The sequence below is a fragment of the Lepisosteus platostomus genome, chromosome 27, assembly GCF_059453375.1.
Source record: "Lepisosteus platostomus isolate fLepPlt1 chromosome 27, fLepPlt1.hap1, whole genome shotgun sequence".
NCBI classification, from domain to species: Eukaryota; Metazoa; Chordata; class Actinopteri; order Semionotiformes; family Lepisosteidae; genus Lepisosteus; species Lepisosteus platostomus.
In genome coordinates, this window is record NC_142637.1 from 5820142 (window position 1) to 5837952 (window position 17811).

Consider the following 17811-nt stretch of genomic DNA (forward strand, 5'->3'; position numbering starts at 1 on the left):
GACGCGCTGAAATCTTGGCTGAGCTGAGAGAGCTAACTGTCACAGAGATCAACTCTACCCTTAAAGAGGCTAAGGAGTTCTCGGGAGATTTCCTCTGACCTCAATGAAATCTAAAGATAAGTTTAAGAAGCTCTGACGGCTCCTACCCGAATCCCCGCAATGGAGAAATTTTAAAAAAGGAAAGGTCAATAACACAGGCATGGAAGAGTGTGCCCCGCAGGGCAGCTCTTACCCTGTGACGGAGGAGGAGATTGGTCAATCCCACATGGGCTAAAAAATGAGCGCGGCAATACAGATATAGGTGAATCAGTCTTCCCATGGGATGGGTGTACAGTGTACAGTCTGTGACATGAATGCTGGATCCAGTCTTTAGTGGGTTTGGAGCTCTGGCTCTTCCAGACATTCGCAAGTATAATGACGTAAACCTCTGTGATTCCCGGGAACGGTGTACTCACATAACCTTCTGCAATGATCCCAAATGAATTCCACATGAAATTTACAAAGAGCACCTTCAGTACTAATCATTACTGGTATCTATTATCAAGTATTGCAACACAAAATGCAAAATTTGATGTCGAAATAAACTTGCTATTGGTTGCATTTCTTTCTACATTGAAGAGATTTAACGACCTCTTTATACAGCCCGTCAGATCTGTTATAAAATTGTTACCACTTTACAGAGGGCAACCCTTAGAGCCGTAATAAAACACAAAATCTTCTGTAGGTATCAATAAGCTACTTACAACTAGATAGGCAACTGGGCTGAATGGCCTCCTCTCATTTGGAAACCTGTTTTCACCTGTTTTTGTTTCAGTTTATTGTTCCATGGAAAGATATGACCTGACACTGACGTCTGGGCTCCTGCTGTGGCCTCTACACTGAATGCACCAGTGACCCCAGGCAGGGGTGAAAGGGGAGAGGTTAAATCCCAGCTGACCCTGACTCTGCCCACCCCCCCTCCAAGGTGACAGTGGACCTCACTTTCGGTCCAGTCACCACACAGCAATCAGAAGGCAGGCTCGTGTCTGTCCGCCCGAGAGCTAATTCATGTGGCCGATTCCAGAGGCTGAAGGATGGAGAAGTGTGAGCTGGCAGCTCTCCCTCCTAAACAGGACCATATTTTCTAAGAATTTCACATCAGATGAGCCAATGGAGTTCATAAGGAGAAAGAAGGTCTAGGGATTGTAAAAGCTGCACACTGTGAATATGCATGGCCATATAGGGTTAATTATTTGAAGTGTAGATTTATTTAAATTTACGTTAAAGTATTCTGGCCACTGATCCATTTTCTAACACCTTTGTCCAATTCAGGGCCATGGTTGAGCCAGAGCCTCTCTAAGCAAGCAACGGGCAAAAGGTGGGCTGTAGCATGGGCATCACTGCAGTCCGTCACAGGGCACACACACACACACACACACACACACACACACACACACACACACACACACACACACACACACACATCAGGGCCAGTTTTGCCAGAAACCAATGAACCTGCCAGCATGTCTTTGGACTGTGAGTGGGAAACCAAGTGAATATGGGGAGAACATGCAAACTCCACACAGATGGTACCCCAGCTCCGGAATTGAACTCAGGGCCCCAGTGCTGTGAGGCAAAAATGTTAAGCACTACTCCACCTCGTTTGTATTTTCCAATACAAAAAGGCCAGATGGGGGATTGTCTAAGGCGTGGGTAAATAATTTCTTGTTGATTGATGAACAGTGAGCAGCCTTTAAAATCCCTTTAACCTCTTTATTACAAAAATGCAATGTATGCGATTTGAATTCGGGGCTTACTTAATAGAGAAGAGCCTTCTCAAACTACAGCCCTTACAGTGATGCTGAGACCACAGGTCTCCTCCCACTCTGGGCATGCTATGGACATGGCTTGTTTAATTGTGACTGTTAATTGGTAATTGTCTTAGTGAAGTGACTCCTCTAACCAGGCATCATTAAGTCACCAGGCAGTACCTACAGTATCCAGTCTCACAAAAATGTAATTACCACTTCATTACTAATTACCACCAGAGATATTTTGAACAGGGTGCTTCAAATCCCAAATGTCTCGGGGTGTGGAATTTTGGATGGGGGCTGTGGATCCGAGTGGGATTTCTCAGAGGCAGAAGGTGACTTACCAGGACTTTTCCCCAAACACGGTTTCGTCAGACTCTGCTGACAGGAAAGGTATTTATAAAACTCCAGACAGAGAGGACTCTCCTGGCCGCCACTGGAACTGCAGCTCCCCAAATCAGCCTTCCTGTGATAAAACACAGAGAATGGAAACCATACGTCCAAGTTTGTGAATCGTTGAAAAGAACAGGTAATTACAATTTTATCATTATGTAGATTTACATTCAAATCTACATAAAAATGCTCCAAACAACAGCTTGATTTATTACATGCTGAAAGCAAATGTTATGAGACCTACTGTATTAGTCCACTAAATTTGAAATGTGTTGTTATTGACAGAATGTATCGTCAATTGCATTGTTAAGCGCCTTGGGGCAACCTTGTTGTGAAAGGCGCTATATAAAAATACATTGAATTGAATTAAATATTGCAGAAGCAATATTTGAACTGAAGTGAAATAATAATGATGCTAATTGTGTATCTACAGCAGGCATCCCTGATTTTGGTCTAGCAGGGTCAGTCAGTCAGAGTCCTGGGAGATGCTGTTAAACCTGACCATTTAAAGCAATGATGAGCTGACTTGGGTTGTTAAGAGTGCAATTAGACTGAAAACCTACAGGCACAGCAACCCTCCAGGTCTAGCACTGGGGGCTAATTGTCTCCAGAACATGGCTTTCCTGGAATTAGCTACCTCTGCTGAGCTTAAGCACTAGTGTGTGTTAGTATGCAGGAGGAAACTTTTAGAAAGTACTTCAGGACGTTTAATCCCTGTGGAAAGACCTTGCAACAGGCCCACAGCATCAGGGTAGGAACAGCAGACTCAGAGAGAGAGTGAACCAGACCCAGAGTTAGACAGCTCTACATGTAAACATTCAGCAAATCATAACCCTAACCTCCTTAACTCAAGCAGCCACTTAATGAAGGAATATAATTGCCTTTCAGGAGCACAAGCTGATGGCAAATTGATTTTGCCTTCAGCAAGCAAACAAGCTGGTTGGGGTTTATAATCATTTCATCACGTTAATATATTAAGGCTGTACTTCTTTGCTTGTTTCCTCATTATCCTAATTGAGAGCAAATTGGTTAAGTAGGTGCAGCGTAGCTATCAAGCTGCTTAGATTTATCAGATGACAGCTTAAGCCCCTCTGATCCTATTAGGGACAAAGAGGCTAACGTTTGAAGGCGCTGTGTCAGCTTACTGAGAAGAGGGGGTTGGAGGGAGAGAAGCAGAGGGAGGAAGAAGTGGGGGTGGGGCCCTGCCTCACTCCTAGATCAGGACACTTTGTTAGGTTGCTTATCATGGATGTTCACTGCTGTTTTACCATCTCACCCTCTTGCTTTGCCTAAACTCATCGTTCTTGGTGAGTGGGCCAGAAGAGTCTCCAGGTCTCCCATCAGCACTCCTTACTCTCTCCCCAGACAGCCCTTACCCCCAGCTAACCACGCCCACAAGCACAAGGCCACGCCCCCCCATCCAGCCCCACAGCCCCTCCCACTCCAGCGCTCCCAAGCAACTGACCCAACAGCAGAGGGGCAAGCACACAGGTTTCCAATTCATTCTTGCTCTAGGTATAACTAGCCATTCCATTCATTATCAGTTCATCAATTGCTTAATTGACAATGGATGTAACAGAGTGCCATGAAAAGAAATCAAACATTCATTATTTGACTGCCACTGCATTAAATCCCCATCTTATTGTCTGTATTACCATTACCAAATAATACCTCCTAATTCAGGAACAAAACAAGCTAATCCCTGTAAAAGTGTAACAGTAGTAGCAATTGGAATAATATGCTGTTTTGCCGGGCGAACTGCAGAATGGCTTAAATAGCTGAGCAGATTAGTGAATTCCGAGAGGATCTTGGGAACTTGCCACAAATTTCAGCTGATTCACCCTTTTAATTTCTAAAGGAGGGAAGGAGACTGACAGTGAGCTCAGCGATGCACCGTGACCCATTGCGGAGCGCGCAGGAGAGCCGTTCCTCACAGCTGCTGTAATAAGTGAACAGCGGGGAGATTAAGAAGCAGCAAGGACCTCATAACCCCCCCCCAGCCTCCACACCCTGCCCGAAACATGTTAATGATGTTTGGGGTATTAAGCAGGATAATTAAAGGGTTTGTTTTAATGATCATAAGGAACTCTTAATCATAAGGTCTGGCCTTCTAGTTCATGTGATTTTTTTCCCTTTGTTTTGATATTGTAGAAATAGCCACCATGGTACTATTTAATACATAGGCATTGTTTTTCTCTTCATCATTGCACTCCCCAGCAGCTTTTATCAATGTGGTGTGTGACGTGAAGTCATCTGTCCAAGCAGCCCCTTAATCACATGCTACTGTACCTCTGACCCCAGTTCAGGATGTGTCAAACAGCCATTCGTCAAATAAAAGACACTTCTGTCAGTTCTGGCGATACTGGAAATGCTTTTAATGGGCCAGTGTTTTTATGCTCAGTGCTTAGTGTGCTGGGCTGTAGTGTGCTCAGTGGAACAATGTGAGAGATTGGGTTTGAAGTGTGTTCAGTAGCTCAGTGTCGGTGTGCTATGCTGCGATGTGTTCGGTAGCTCACTGGCAGTGTGCTGGGCTGCAGTGTGTTCAGTAGCTCAGTGTCGGTGTGCTAGGCTGCAGTGTGTTCAGTAGCTCAGTGTAGGTGTGCTGGGCTGCAGTGTGTTCAGTAGCTCAGTGTCAGTGTGCTGCACTGCAGCGTGTTCAGTAGCTCACTGTCGGTGTGCTAGGCTGCAGTGTGTTCAGTAGGTAAGTGTTGGTATGCTGGACTGCAGTGTGTTCAGTAGCTCAGTGTTGGTATGTTGGACTGCAGTGTGTTCAGTAGCTCAGTGTTGGTATGTTGGACTGCAGTGTGTTCAGTAGCTCAGTGTTGGTATGCTGGACTGCAGTGTGTTCATTGGCTCAGTGTGGGTGTGCTGGGCTGCAGTGTGTTCAGTAGCTCAGTGTGGGTGTGCTGGACTGCAGCGTGCTCAGTAGCTCAGTGAGAGAGCGCTGGTCTGTTTAGTGGTTGGGCTCCAATATGGAAGACATTCTGTGGAATTGCATTGATCTATTTCACCAGTCTCCGAATCATGAATGACTGGGCTCTGCACTTCCTCACTTCCTGGCTCTATCATAAACATTATTAAGTAACTAAATGTAAAATAAAATGAGAACAAATATAAGTGCAAGATATATGGTAATATGCTGAGACTGAAAGGCCTTTTAAAGATTCTTCTAAACAAAAAATAACAAAGGATCTGTAAAGTCTGCACCTGTTGCTCAACTTGACAATGTGTTTCACAAAACGATGCCAATTCAATCCCAGGGGCACAGCGGAATTAATGAATATTTCTCAATAAAACAAAACATAGCTCTAAGTATTGCGTATCTGTGGTTGACAATGTCATTCCTTTATGTGGAGTGAGTATCAGTGCTGGGCTCCTGTCTGTCTTTTTACTTTCTAATTCTTACTTTCTTACCTTCTGCTTCTTACTTTTAATGGCTGGTGCTGGTTACTTTGTCACCTCGATCAGGGTGGGAGATAAAACAGATTCTTATTGTAATCTTGTCATCCTGCAAATTCAATTAGGCAACTCCGGGAGAATTACAAATGCACTTAATCAAATAAATAAGTGAGTAGCGCTTACAAGCATTCCTGGGTCTGGATTCCTCACAGCAGTGAATACCTGACAGACAACGAGAGAGGTTCCGAACGAGAGGAGGGGTGTTTCCTGTTGTATGTTGTATGTGTTCGAATGTGTTGTAGTTTCTCATCTGACACATGGCACCCCCAGCACAAATACCAAATGAGATTTTGCATTTACAAGTACAATGTTACTGGGCTACAAATCATTCTGAAGGTTCCCCCTGATTGCCTTCTTTCCTTGCTTGCTTGGGCCAGAGAGTAATTGGAAAAAGTCTCTTTCCTTATCACTTAATCCGATACTCTTAACTTCATTAGGGAAGATGAATCCCTAGGAAACGCTGACGTACTTTGGCACTTAATCCGCCTGATTAGTCGCCACGACTGTCAATCAAACACCCTCCCCTCTCCACCTCCCCCACCTCTTCCCGCTTCCTCACTTCCTCTGAGCCGCATTTCCTGCAGATTAACCCCGCCCCCACCCTTGACCTCCCCTTCCATCTCCTGCCTCTCTTCCTGTCCTCTGATGCCCCTGTGTGTCAGTGTCTTGTTCTTAAGTAATGTCTGATTTTCTCACCGAATATTCTATTACAGGACAGGGGAACACCTTCCTCACAGTCTTGGGCCTGATGAGAGAAAAAGACTCATGAAGACAGAGGTGCCCACTCTCATGTACAACCCAGTGGACGTACATGACTGTCTTTCTATGAGGGGTTCCCAGCTCTGCTTCTTGGGAACCCCCACGCGTGCTGGTTTTCATTACAGCTGAGCTCTTTACTAAAAATAATCCTTAACTGAACCAGCAAAATTACTCAGTTAGGACTTGAGCAAGTTCTATTTATTTACTATTAAGGTTTGAGATTTTATATTACTTAAGTTAAAATGGGAAGGAAGTTAAAATGCTGCCTCCGACATGTTTAGAAACTGCAAATGAATAAAGAGTTCAAATTAAACCTATTTTGAGATCTATAAAGGGTTTCATTATTTAATTAAGTGTTCGGGTGGAAGCAGCAGGCCAGCAGCCAGCAGGTTTGTGGGTACCCGAAGACCTGGACTGGGAACCCTGTTTTACTGAATCAATGGTTTAGGAGCTGGAGAAAAGCATCAGCCAGCCCACTTCGGGTCTAAAAGCTGTGTGCAGTGCTGTGAGGCATCTCCTGATGTCAACTGTCATGCTTTTCCTGTGCTTTCCCATGACAGACACCTTTCTGTCTCACATCATAGGGAGTCACGTTGCGTTATTTGCAAAATCAAAAACCACTTCTGACACCGACAGGGATTGATCAGGACAGAAGTGATCAGGATTTACACATTGAGGTGTTAAGGAGTTTTTTTTTCCTGTAGCAAATAGAATTATTCTTATTTTTATGCATGATCTATTCCTTTTTTCAGGGATAGGCAGACCCATTGGAATGTAATATTATCCAACAAGCATGTTTATGGTGTGATTGTACATCATAGTATCCAGAAATCCCGTATTTTAAAGACACACAAACTCAGGGTTGGTATGTTTCTGTGCAATGTTAACAGAGCTCACATTACAAGCAATCAGCCCAGCATGCCCACAGTTCTGGGGTCTCTGAGCCATTGTACACCTGTCGTTACCTTAGATCTGTTCATTATTGAAATCTCCGAGCTCTGAACCAAGTCAGAATATAATAACACACAGAAAGTGCCATAACTATTGTAAGTAATTTATTTATAGCATTACTGAAATAAAAACAATGTGCCTTTGAGTTGTGCATTGTTGTTCTGAATAGAATTTAATTTTTTGTCAGCCTTGTAGCATCGAAAACCCCATCAGTCTGACTTACTTTTCACACATGACCTGCTGTAGTTTCGGCTGGATGGTTACAAACAGCCCGGGTTAGGGGTTCACACAGGTCACAGGGGCCACACTCACCCCCAAACCAGACCCAGGAGATCCAGAAGGTTCAGCCATCAGAAATCTTCCCTGAGCAAGTGGGGGGCATGGCAACAGACTGTACGTTTCATTTTCGTCGTCATTGTCTGATTGCTTCCTTCTGACCTCTCCTTATGTCACTGGATTACTGCGGTCCTGAGAGGGGGGGGATTACCGAGTGGGAAATCAGAAGAAAACACGCAAGAAACGAAATCATAATTCCAGGAGGCCTTGCTTTAATCTCTCTCCCAGCTCAGATTAAAGAGTGGTTTGCTACCCACTCTGCAAAGCCCTGAGCCGAGTCTCTGTTTGTGTACGCGCTGCACAGATGCAATGTGGGATATCATCCTCCCTAAAAGTTCTGTATTTTTCCCCTGGGCTTTTATTGCTATTTTAGCACTGCATTTTCAAGCCATGTCTGCAGTCTACGATATTATATATTCAAGTTAATGTCCTTGTGCCATTACAATAACAAGCAAGCTTGCAGGTTGTTGCACGGGCTATGAGGATTAGCTGTACTGTACCTCGTACAAGAAAGTTTGATTAGGCAATTACAAGAGGGAAAAAGACAGAGAAAGAAACTAGCAAATGAGTTTTGCCCACTAAACTCCTTCATCAAGTCTGCCCAGACAAAAAAAAATCCTATACCAAGTGCTGGGGGGGTTCAGGACTGGGGTGGTAAAGGCTTTATCCAACATCAACCACAGTGTCCTTGTCAAGTCTGTGTGAGGTCACTGGCTTCTTCTGCTGCCCCCTGCTGACAGTGGTGGTGTACCGCTACACTAAAGTAGAGTAAAGCCTCATGCAAAACAAGGTACTGTCAAAAATGGATTATTTTGAATCACCATTTATGTAGTCAGATGAATCAAGGTCTCATGATCATGAAGCACATATCCAATGGAAAATACACAATAGCACGAACCAGCATTTTACCGTATGAATGTGTGTACAATCCATCCAAACCCAGCCGCGGTGCACCACATGAAAAAGAGATTTGTGAATACGAGATATCCATTTGCAGTGAATAACACCAACCCATAATCTTATACTTTTGTGGAGAATGACTAACTGCAGGTGCCACGGTGGCACAGTGGGTAGCATTGCAGCTTCACAGCTCTGGCCATGCGCTCAGTTCTGGAACTGGGGTGGGATCTGTGAGGAGTTTGCATGTTCTCCCAGCATTGCGGTAAGGTCTTGAGACTGTTTATTGCCAGGATAGGCTCCAGCTCCCCTGTGACCCTGAATTGGATGAATCGGTTAGAAAACAGATGGATGACTAATCACTTCACATTGCAGTTTGTTGTATTTGGTGTTTGCCATCTACCCACACACGTTTCAAAGTAGATTCAGTTAATCTCCCACTGAAGGTCTCGGCAAGATTACATCCCTTGTGTGAGAAATGGAATCGTTCTGCATTAAAAACCAGAATAATGAGGTAAGACTTTTCAATAGTTCATTTTCTCTCTCTGTTAAAAAACACCAGTTTCAACAAAAATATATGTATTTATAACTTTATAATTTACAGAGATGTCTCAGTGTTTATACAGCTGTTGATTCTCATCATGCACAACCTAATCTACTCTCCCCCAAGTAAGCACTGCTGACTTTACTCCTTCCAATAAGTAGAAAAATAATTCTAATGAAACAAAAAGATCATTCCCTCAAAAAAAGATGACAAGACACCATCTGAATTATTTCTGACCAGTAAAATACAGGTTAACAAAATGCTCAAAGCCTAAGGCTTCATAAAACTAAAAAAAGGCCATGAATATTTTTTTCATCGTTCACAGTAACAGATATTTCCGTTTAAAACATCTTTTGCAGTAAAGCAACAGATAAATGTGTTTCAGACATATAAAACGTGCTAAATACCTGGTTAGAGCACAAAGCCCCTGACAAATGGTACCATGCAAGAGGCGTCATAAAAATGCAATCGCTATATCTATCTTTTAAAAATATTCTTCCTGTCAGATAACCTCCACTTTGCATTCTGGGAAGCCTCCTGGTGCCCCCCTGCCCTGGCATGAACACCAGTAAAACCAGGTTCTTTGTCCTCCAGGTTTTCTTCCTCGTTCTCAGGACTGACAGAGTCTGCTGTCTGCATTTAAGCAAAAAACGTCCTCACGGAGGTGAGCCACATCTGCCAAAAGCTGAGAAAGCAACAAGGACTTACAAATGAACAGTCCTGTCTGTTTATTCACTGCGCCTTGAACTCAGAACGCAGGATGCAGTGAATCAAGGAGGGTGCTTGGGTGTGCAGGAATGACTGGAAAAAGAGCTGTGGTAACTGGGGTTTTTAAGCATTGAACAGGGAACACCGTTTGTCTGACAGGACAACCTGCACGCACCATTGAAAGCCTTTGCATTCAGGAGTGCAGAATGTGTTCGGGTTCTTGGGAGTTTCTGCCCCTGCAGTACGTCCCCCGCCTCAGGATCGAACGCAGGTCTCCGGCGTTGCTCTACAAGGGTATTGCCGGCTGAGCTGTTAGGCACAGGAGAGTAGGGGGCGCGCTGCAACCGGCTCGTACCACCTGTGTGTCAGCCGTTCATTACAGTATGTTACATCTCCTGCTATAAATGGTGCCTGCCAATATTTAAACCCCTCTTCTCCGGACTGTTTTTGAATAAGAGATGGAAATCCCCACGATGTCCCATGGAGCCTTGTGAAGCACGAGCAACATCAGCACAGGGAAAGGCTGAGGTGGAGCCTGCCCAGCAGGAGGCTGGGAATATTCCTGCTGCTGTGTGGGGGGAGAGTTAGGGAAAGGGGGTGGGGGGGGGTCAAAGTGGTGGGGGCACCCTGTGATCACATGACAGCACACTTCTCCTCGGCCACCTGCTTCATCTCCGTCATGGTGGCCTGGGCTTTGGTTTTGATGACGTCAAAGTCCAGCTCCATGTTCTGGATCTTGCCCAGCAGCGAGTCGTTGGCCTCCTCTTCCTCTTCATCCTGCTCCACCATCTTGGCCAGGTCCTCGGGGAGATCCACGTCCCCCCCAACTATCTGGACCTGAGCGTCGTCCTTCTCGCTCTGGGGGTGACAGGGAGAGAGTCTGAGCAGGGAGGTGCAGAGGGGCCCATGTACCGGACGAACAGGCAGGAGGACAGCACAGCCGCCAAGAGAGACACGGGGCAAGCACTTAACGAGACAGCGGAAAGAGAAAGAGAAGGTAGGGAGATGGAGAAAGAAAGAAAGGTTGTGGACGTTGAGGGCCGTGGGAGTATGGAACAAGTCATCCAGCCATGATGGTGATGCCGATACCCTGGCTTCTTTCAAGAAACAACTGGACGAGGAACATCTTTACACCAAGCGTTGTGGGAGTATGGAACATGACCATGTTATGGAGGCTAGGGACGGGATGGGATCCTTGGATCAATGAGTAACTAACTCACAAATGCGCTAGATGGGCAGAACAGCCCAATCAAAAAAGATGGTGAGGCTACAGAAGGAACACAGGAAAACTGAGGACATAAAATTGACATTTTGAACACTTGACGTCTCCCAGACACAGCACCAATGCACATTTCTGGACAGTCACTAGGCAGCAGGCTGGTGAGGCTCTTACCTGAGGCAGCCTGTACTTCCCTCTCATGTGCATTCTGAGGCTGGCTCTCTCTGCCTTCTTCTGGGCAAACTGCTTGTCTCTCTCAATCCTGCAGGGATAGAATCCAGGCTGTGTCACTGTTTGTCTCCCATGACAACCTGCACACACCATGGAAAGACTTTGCCTTCAGGAGTGCAGAATGTATGTTACATTTTTTGCTAAAAAGGGTGCCTACAATATCAACTTCTGCCCTGGAAGAGCTTAATGAGATCAAAAGAAAACACAAAATTATTTGTAATTGAAGCTGAAGAATGTGATCCATTGGGCCCAGTGGCCCAGTTCGTCACAGACCCCTACCCCAGCAAACACTGGTCCCCATTCCTACAGCTGGGTGGACAGGAGCCACTGGGGTTAAGCACCTCCCTCTAGTTGCAACAGCAGCGTCCATAGTGGGGACTCGAACCCACAGCTCATCTGCATTAATGAATGCAGAGACTTACCTACAGCTCTACACTGCCCGCTAGACTTGGAGATAATTGGGTCAAAAACAATATTCAGAAATTCAAGTCCAAATAATCAAATACCCTGAGATCAGAATTTCCCAAAGAAAGCTCTCAAATGACCTTGACTGAGGTCATCTGCATGTTCGCGGTGGAGGTGGCACGTGCTTTCCCATGGCTAACTCCTGCTGGATTATGCCCAGCGTGTAAGCGATGCCAATCGCTAACTGGAAGGAGCTTTGGTTGGTTTCACTCTTTAACCATGGCACGGGTCCTAATTAACAAAAGAGTAAATACATCAAAAACACCACCGGTGACCCTGGTGCAGAGGTGAGTTTTAGAGTAAGAGACTTTCTGGATCAGCACTCTCTGATCCAGCAGCCACCCCAGACACTAATCCTGTAAAGCAGGCTAATTTGGGCTGTGGTGAAATAAACCTCTGACTTCCACAGTAAGCCTGCCTCCCCCTGACACTCACCCTACTCGTCTCTGCGGATTCACGATTCAGAGATGGTGGGGCTACAGAAGGGACACAGGAAAACTGGAGACACCGAACAGAAATTTTGAACACTTAACGTCTCCCATACACAGCACCACTACTCCTGCAGACCGCTACTGGCAGCTGTTGAAACGTCCTGCAGAAAAATACTCAAAAGCATTGTTTTAAGCAGCGCCACTGGTATTTTCACTCCTATGAGGGTCTCCTCGACTTTTTGGAATGCTGTAAAGAACCGTTATCAAAGAGCTGTGCAACAAAGTATGCCGCAGGGCAAAAGCAACGCCGAATCAGTAGAATCAGACAAAATATCCATCCATACATCTGTTTTCTAAACGCTTAATCCAATTCAGGTTCAGGAGGAGCTGGGAGACCAGAACCTATCCCAGCAGGCAGTGGGTGCAAGGCAGGGTTCACCTTGGATGGGCCATCAGTCCATCGCAGGGCCAGCGGAGACAAACACACACTCAACCCAGGGCCAACTGTCCTACCAGCATGTTTCTGGACTATGGGAGGATACTGGAGCACCTGGAGGAAACCCACACAAACACGGGGAGAACATACTAACTCCATGCAGACACCACCCTCTGTCTAGAATTGAACCCAGGGCCCCAGCACTGCTAAGCAACAGACAAAGCACCAGAGGTCCATTGCTCAGCAGTCCAGACTCTGAACAGAACACATGATGTTATGTGATAAGAAAAGGCTCTTTATTAATACCTACACAGTGAGTGATAAAACAGCGGTGAGACAACGTGCTGTTACTTTTTTTCTGATTCTCATGCGAGAAGCAAAGATCACAGCCAGCCTGACAACAAACTCCCAGTTTGCACGGAAAAGGGCAGAATTCTCTCAGCACTAAGCACTAAAACTGAGTTGACAACACCAATTCTTTTTTTCACAATGACTCGGGACTGTTAAATTTGCTTTTGCAGCAGGTGGCCAGCAGATGGCACTGAACGTTACATAAGCGACGCATTAGAAACAGGAGAAGCAAAAACCAGCAGGATTTGGGTAATTCTCAAGTTACTTGCTTCCTGGTATATCTTGTTGCTGTACATGCTGCAGGGCTTTAAGTGTCTAAAGAGTTCTAAATTTCTGACTGAATTACAGGGTGTGTAGATTCAGTATGTAAGATATTTACTCCAGCTTGCTGATTTATATTCCTGCAGCTAAATAAAATATTAATATTACTATTTAAATTATTTCTGAACAAAACTCTATGAAAAATAGAAACTGCAGATAGTACTGCATGTATATGTGAAGAAGGACTATTAACATGTTTCTAGCATTTTTACTAAAATCAGTAGTTAGAATTTGCCTTTTTAATAGTTCAGTCTAAGAAATGTGATGTGAAATGAGAAGCTTATTAATCGTGCTAGCAGAGTGAATCTGTCTGCCATGTATCCTTGCTTCATGTTAGATTCCAAACCAGTAAGAACACAGCACATTTCATCTGCAATTTGTTTCCAAAATCTATGACTTCTGTACAGTTCCAGGATCCATTCAACTTCCATTTTTCAAACAAAAAAGGAAAAGTTCTTTTTCTGTGAAAGATATGGCTCTGATGTAATCAGATCAAACATTTTCTGCTTCTCACATTCCTGAACAGAATGAAAACCAACAAAAACACACTGCAGACCCCTTTTCTACTCACCTCCTGGATTGAAGAACATGAAGGTTTTGAGGTCTAATAATCACCCTACTCTAAACCCCCCCCCAAATTGAGTTTGCACTGTATTATTCCCAGCTTCAGGAAAAAAAATGGAAAGAAGATAGCATGATAAAAAAAAAGCATTTTGGAGAATGCTTTAAATGCACGATGCAAAATTCAAGAACAGGGCAATTGCTATTTAGCTATCAAACTATCGAAAACAGATTGAAATCAAGCAAGGGGGAAGAGGTCTGATTTTTGGAAACGTGTGTTTTGGTTGAGTCAAAGTGTCTGATCACCTCCCTATTCCAGGAGAATCACACACACACACACACACCCTGATTCTCCCAGGGCTACAGCTCAGGTTTGCACAGACCGAGAAGAGTAGAAACGCCAAGAGACTCACTTCTCCTCCACCAGCTGCCTCTGGTACTCCTCGAACTCCTCCCGGGTCATCCCCTTGGACTCGGCCGTCTCCTTCCCATCTCCCTCCACCTTCTTCTCCTCCTCCCCCCCTCCTCCTCCTCCTCCTCCGCTCAGGTTCTTCATCGGGCTCCCCACCATCGTCTTCAGCAGGAACGACATGGCGCCCGACCGCGCGCCGAGGGGCTGGGGCTGAGGATGGGGGTCCCGGGGGGGGGGGGGGGCGAAGATGCTGTTGCACGGAGAAGGAGAGGAAGGAGGAGGAAGAGGAGGAGGGCTGGAGACGGGACGAGTTGGCGGATAGTGAAACTGGTGAAAGAACGGACTCCGACTCCCTGTTGGTACCTAAGTGTGCGCGTGCGTGTGGGTCTGGAAGGAGCAGTAGAGTCGGTTACTCAGTCTGCTGCACTGCGCTCTGTCCCAGTGTTCATGGATCCGGGTGTCAGTGCATTTCGCTGGGAGCAGAGGAGCTAAAGAGCTTAACTCATTAGAAGCAGCCCTCGTCAGCTGGGCTGGATTCACCTTGGCCCAAGGTCCCAGCAAGGCAGGAGTGGGGCTGATGGCCCGTGTGAACGAGGAAGGCTGTTTCTTTGAAACAGAAAAGTTTCTTCAAAAGATGATGAGGAGAGCAGGCCACTCCACAATATCTTTGATCGCCGTTTTCCAACACAGCGAGTGAATTGATCGTAGCACCAAGCCTAGACTTGAATTTACAGACCCCACTGTGTACTGCTTTGCATTAATAACTCAGAGCGAGCAAGTATCAGTGAGGAACTGTCTTTCACCCAGTCATCAGCTACATGCCTGCATAATGTTCACTGTACTTGAAGTAATGACTGGGATCTACCTTACTGGTTTCCTTCACAGTTTTGAAGATCTCAATCAGATGTCTTGTAAGGCTATCGAGGTGATCAAGATCTTTTTGCCTGTCCTCACATCTCACCTCCGAAATTGTTGGAATGAGTCTTTTTGCCTTTTGGAAAGGTGGGCAATTAGAAATGTGAACCTCGTCTGTGAGTGTCCAAAATTTAGTTCTGTCAGCTGTTCTGAACTTTGCATGAGTTTTACAGATTCCAGGAGAGATTTGAACATCTGCTGTTAATTTAAAGCAGCGTGCTAAGTGTATTTAAAACTGGGATCACTTCTCTCCAGGACAAACCGCTGGAGACAGGGTACCATCGAGACAGGAAAGACTCTGGGATAAATTCCAAAGGAAGGGCGCGAGCATTAACTGCAATCTAGGACACTCCAATGCCAGCCTGCACTCCTTGCTCCCAGACTCGCTGTAAAACCAGGTAGAAGGGGATCAAATGAAAAAAAGCAGAGCAGATTAGCGGGTGTCAAAAGAACAGCCTGCGTTTTAATTGTATAAGCCTGGATTATATAAGTCAGATAACTGCTCTCATTTAATTAGCGGCCAATAATGGGTGTAATACAGACTTGGCAGAGGGGTCAGTGCTGGAATGGAGTTAAACGTAGGAACGGGCCAAGTGTCCCCGCCTGCTCCTTCCAGGCAACTTCCCTGACACAGCTGGCTCACTTACTTTCAACACTCAGCGATCCATGAGTCGGGAATCCGGAGCAGGCGGAGTTCCTGGAAGGCCTGCAGAATTAGAGCTTCAGCTGGAAATCCCCTCTGTCCTTGATGAAATACACGATATACAACATCCACCAGCCATTATTTTCATGCTGAAGTTACAACACATGGAGAGGACCTGGCAACAAAGCGGTCTCTGATGGCATGCTTCTGCGTGAGTGCCTCTGTATTTTGGCATGATGGACCACTGTTCCACCTTTTCCATAAATAACCTGGAGGCTTGCAGACCTCTTCCACTCCTCCTGTATCCCGCAATCACCTGCCGCCAGCCTGGGCATTAAGTTGCTGTGCAGTAAGGAGATTGTGGGAGAGCAATGTGAAGCAGGGTTAGTCAGACATCTGGGTCACAAAAGCTTAAGCGCAGGTTTCAGCAGCTCCACACGCTACAGGCTGCTGGTTTCCCTGCTCTACCTGCTTATTAATCTTTTGGTTGAAAGAAAACTCTGCCGTTGTTTCACTTTTTTTTCCCCCCCAGTCGCTCTTTTCTCCTTAGAAATGAAGTTCACGCCAGGACCCCCGATCACAATTCAGCAGGTCCTACATGCAGAGTTCTGCGGTGCCGAGACCCACCTGACTCCTCGAACCGAAAGGGAAGGAGTCTTCAGCAGCTGTGAGTGAATCTTAAGCCTATGATTAAATCAAGCAGCCAAGTTCATGCAAAGGGACAAGAACACCGATACTTTCATTCGGCACTTACAGTAGAAGGCATTTAGAAAACCGCAGACCCTGCCCGTGTCCTTATTTGATTATGATGCTATTCCCTTCAGCGCTGTGATCAGAAGTTAACTACAGTCAATGCACACTTCTCTCAGCTACGTGCTGTGGAATTACAAAACCTACTGAGTTCAATTCCAGACCTGGGGTGCTGTCTGCGTCGAGTGTGTTTCTGCATGTTTGCACGGGCTTTTTCAGGGCGTTCCAGTTTCGTCCCATAGTCCAAAGATATAATAATAATAATAATTGCTTACACTTATATAGCGCTTTTCTGGACACTCCACTCAAAGCGCTTTACAGGTAATGGGGACTCCCCTCCACCACCACCAATGTGCAGCATCCACCTGGATGATGCGACGGCAGCCATAGTGCGCCAGAACGCTCACCACACATCAGCTCTCAGTGGGGAGGAGAGCAGAGTAATGTAGCCAATTCATAGATGGGGATTATTAGGAGGCCATGATTGGTAAAGGCCAATGGGGAAATTTGGGGAAATATGGCAGTAGTTTAATTGGTTTCTGGGAAGAATTGGCCCTGGTGTGAGAGTGATGTCCTGTGGTGGACAGGTGTCCCATGCAGGTTGTATCCCACCTTATGCTCATTTCTTCCCATTGCCCCCATGACCCCATGTTGGATGAAGCTCTTAGAAAATGGCTGGATGGTGTTCTGTTTTTTACATAGCGTGTAGATGTGCACGCTAGCCACATCTTGTTTGTGACTGCAAACGTGATATAAACATGGGAAAATTAAAAAAAAAATCAAAAGAGTCAAAAGCTCTATTTTAAACATGGGATAACAAAAAAGTACCTGTTTACCAATTCAGAACGGGACAAGGCATTACCCAATGAAATAACAGATCTGCAGCGTGAGACCACTGGCTGCCCTGGCCAAGGAGGAAATGCAGAGAGAATTTTTTACCTTTTCCTACCCTTAGCAATCAGCCTGCTCCCTGTGCAAAAACACATAACATCTTTTACCCCGAAGAAAACAAATGTTTGTCTTAAATCCTTTTAATATGTTGGACACTTCTTGTTTTTAGTTTAATTTTTTTTTTTAAATATTGTAGTTTATTCAGTTAGGAGCATTAGAAACACGGGACAAATCCTAGGCTGGTTCTCCTGGGTCCTGTCCTGCCACACCACAGCACAGGGCTGAGGATTCCATCTGTGCCTGCTCCCATGGGGAAAAGCTAAAAACCGGGCTTAAGACGTTATAAAC

General features: G+C 45.5%; 1 protein-coding gene across 1 annotated transcript; it reads right to left on the bottom strand.

The window, feature by feature from the left end:
• Positions 1 to 9161: 9161 nt before the first annotated feature.
• Positions 9162 to 16785, bottom strand: cplx4c (complexin 4c). The gene is made up of 3 exons (XM_088621742.1): positions 14266 to 16785; positions 11231 to 11318; positions 9162 to 10695 (listed from the first exon to the last, which is right to left on the bottom strand). The coding sequence occupies exons 1-3, from the start codon at positions 14442 to 14444 to the stop codon at positions 10471 to 10473; spliced, it is 492 nt and encodes a 163-aa protein (XP_088477868.1). The 5' UTR covers positions 14445 to 16785; the 3' UTR covers positions 9162 to 10470.
• Between the last annotated feature and the right edge of the window lie 1026 nt (positions 16786 to 17811).

What these genes read in the sequence shown, in the direction of transcription:
- cplx4c (XM_088621742.1), bottom strand. Translation starts at nt 14,444, where the DNA reads ATGTCGTTCCTGCTGAAGACGATGGTGGGGAGCCCGATGAAGAACCTG. An exon ending in AGGCAGCTGGTGGAGGAGAA is followed by an intron (nt 11,319 to 14,265) that starts GTGAGTCTCTTG and finishes CTATCCCTGCAG; the next exon opens with GATTGAGAGAGACAAGCAGT. An exon ending in GGAAGTACAGGCTGCCTCAG is followed by an intron (nt 10,696 to 11,230) that starts GTAAGAGCCTCA and finishes TGTCACCCCCAG; the next exon opens with AGCGAGAAGGACGACGCTCA.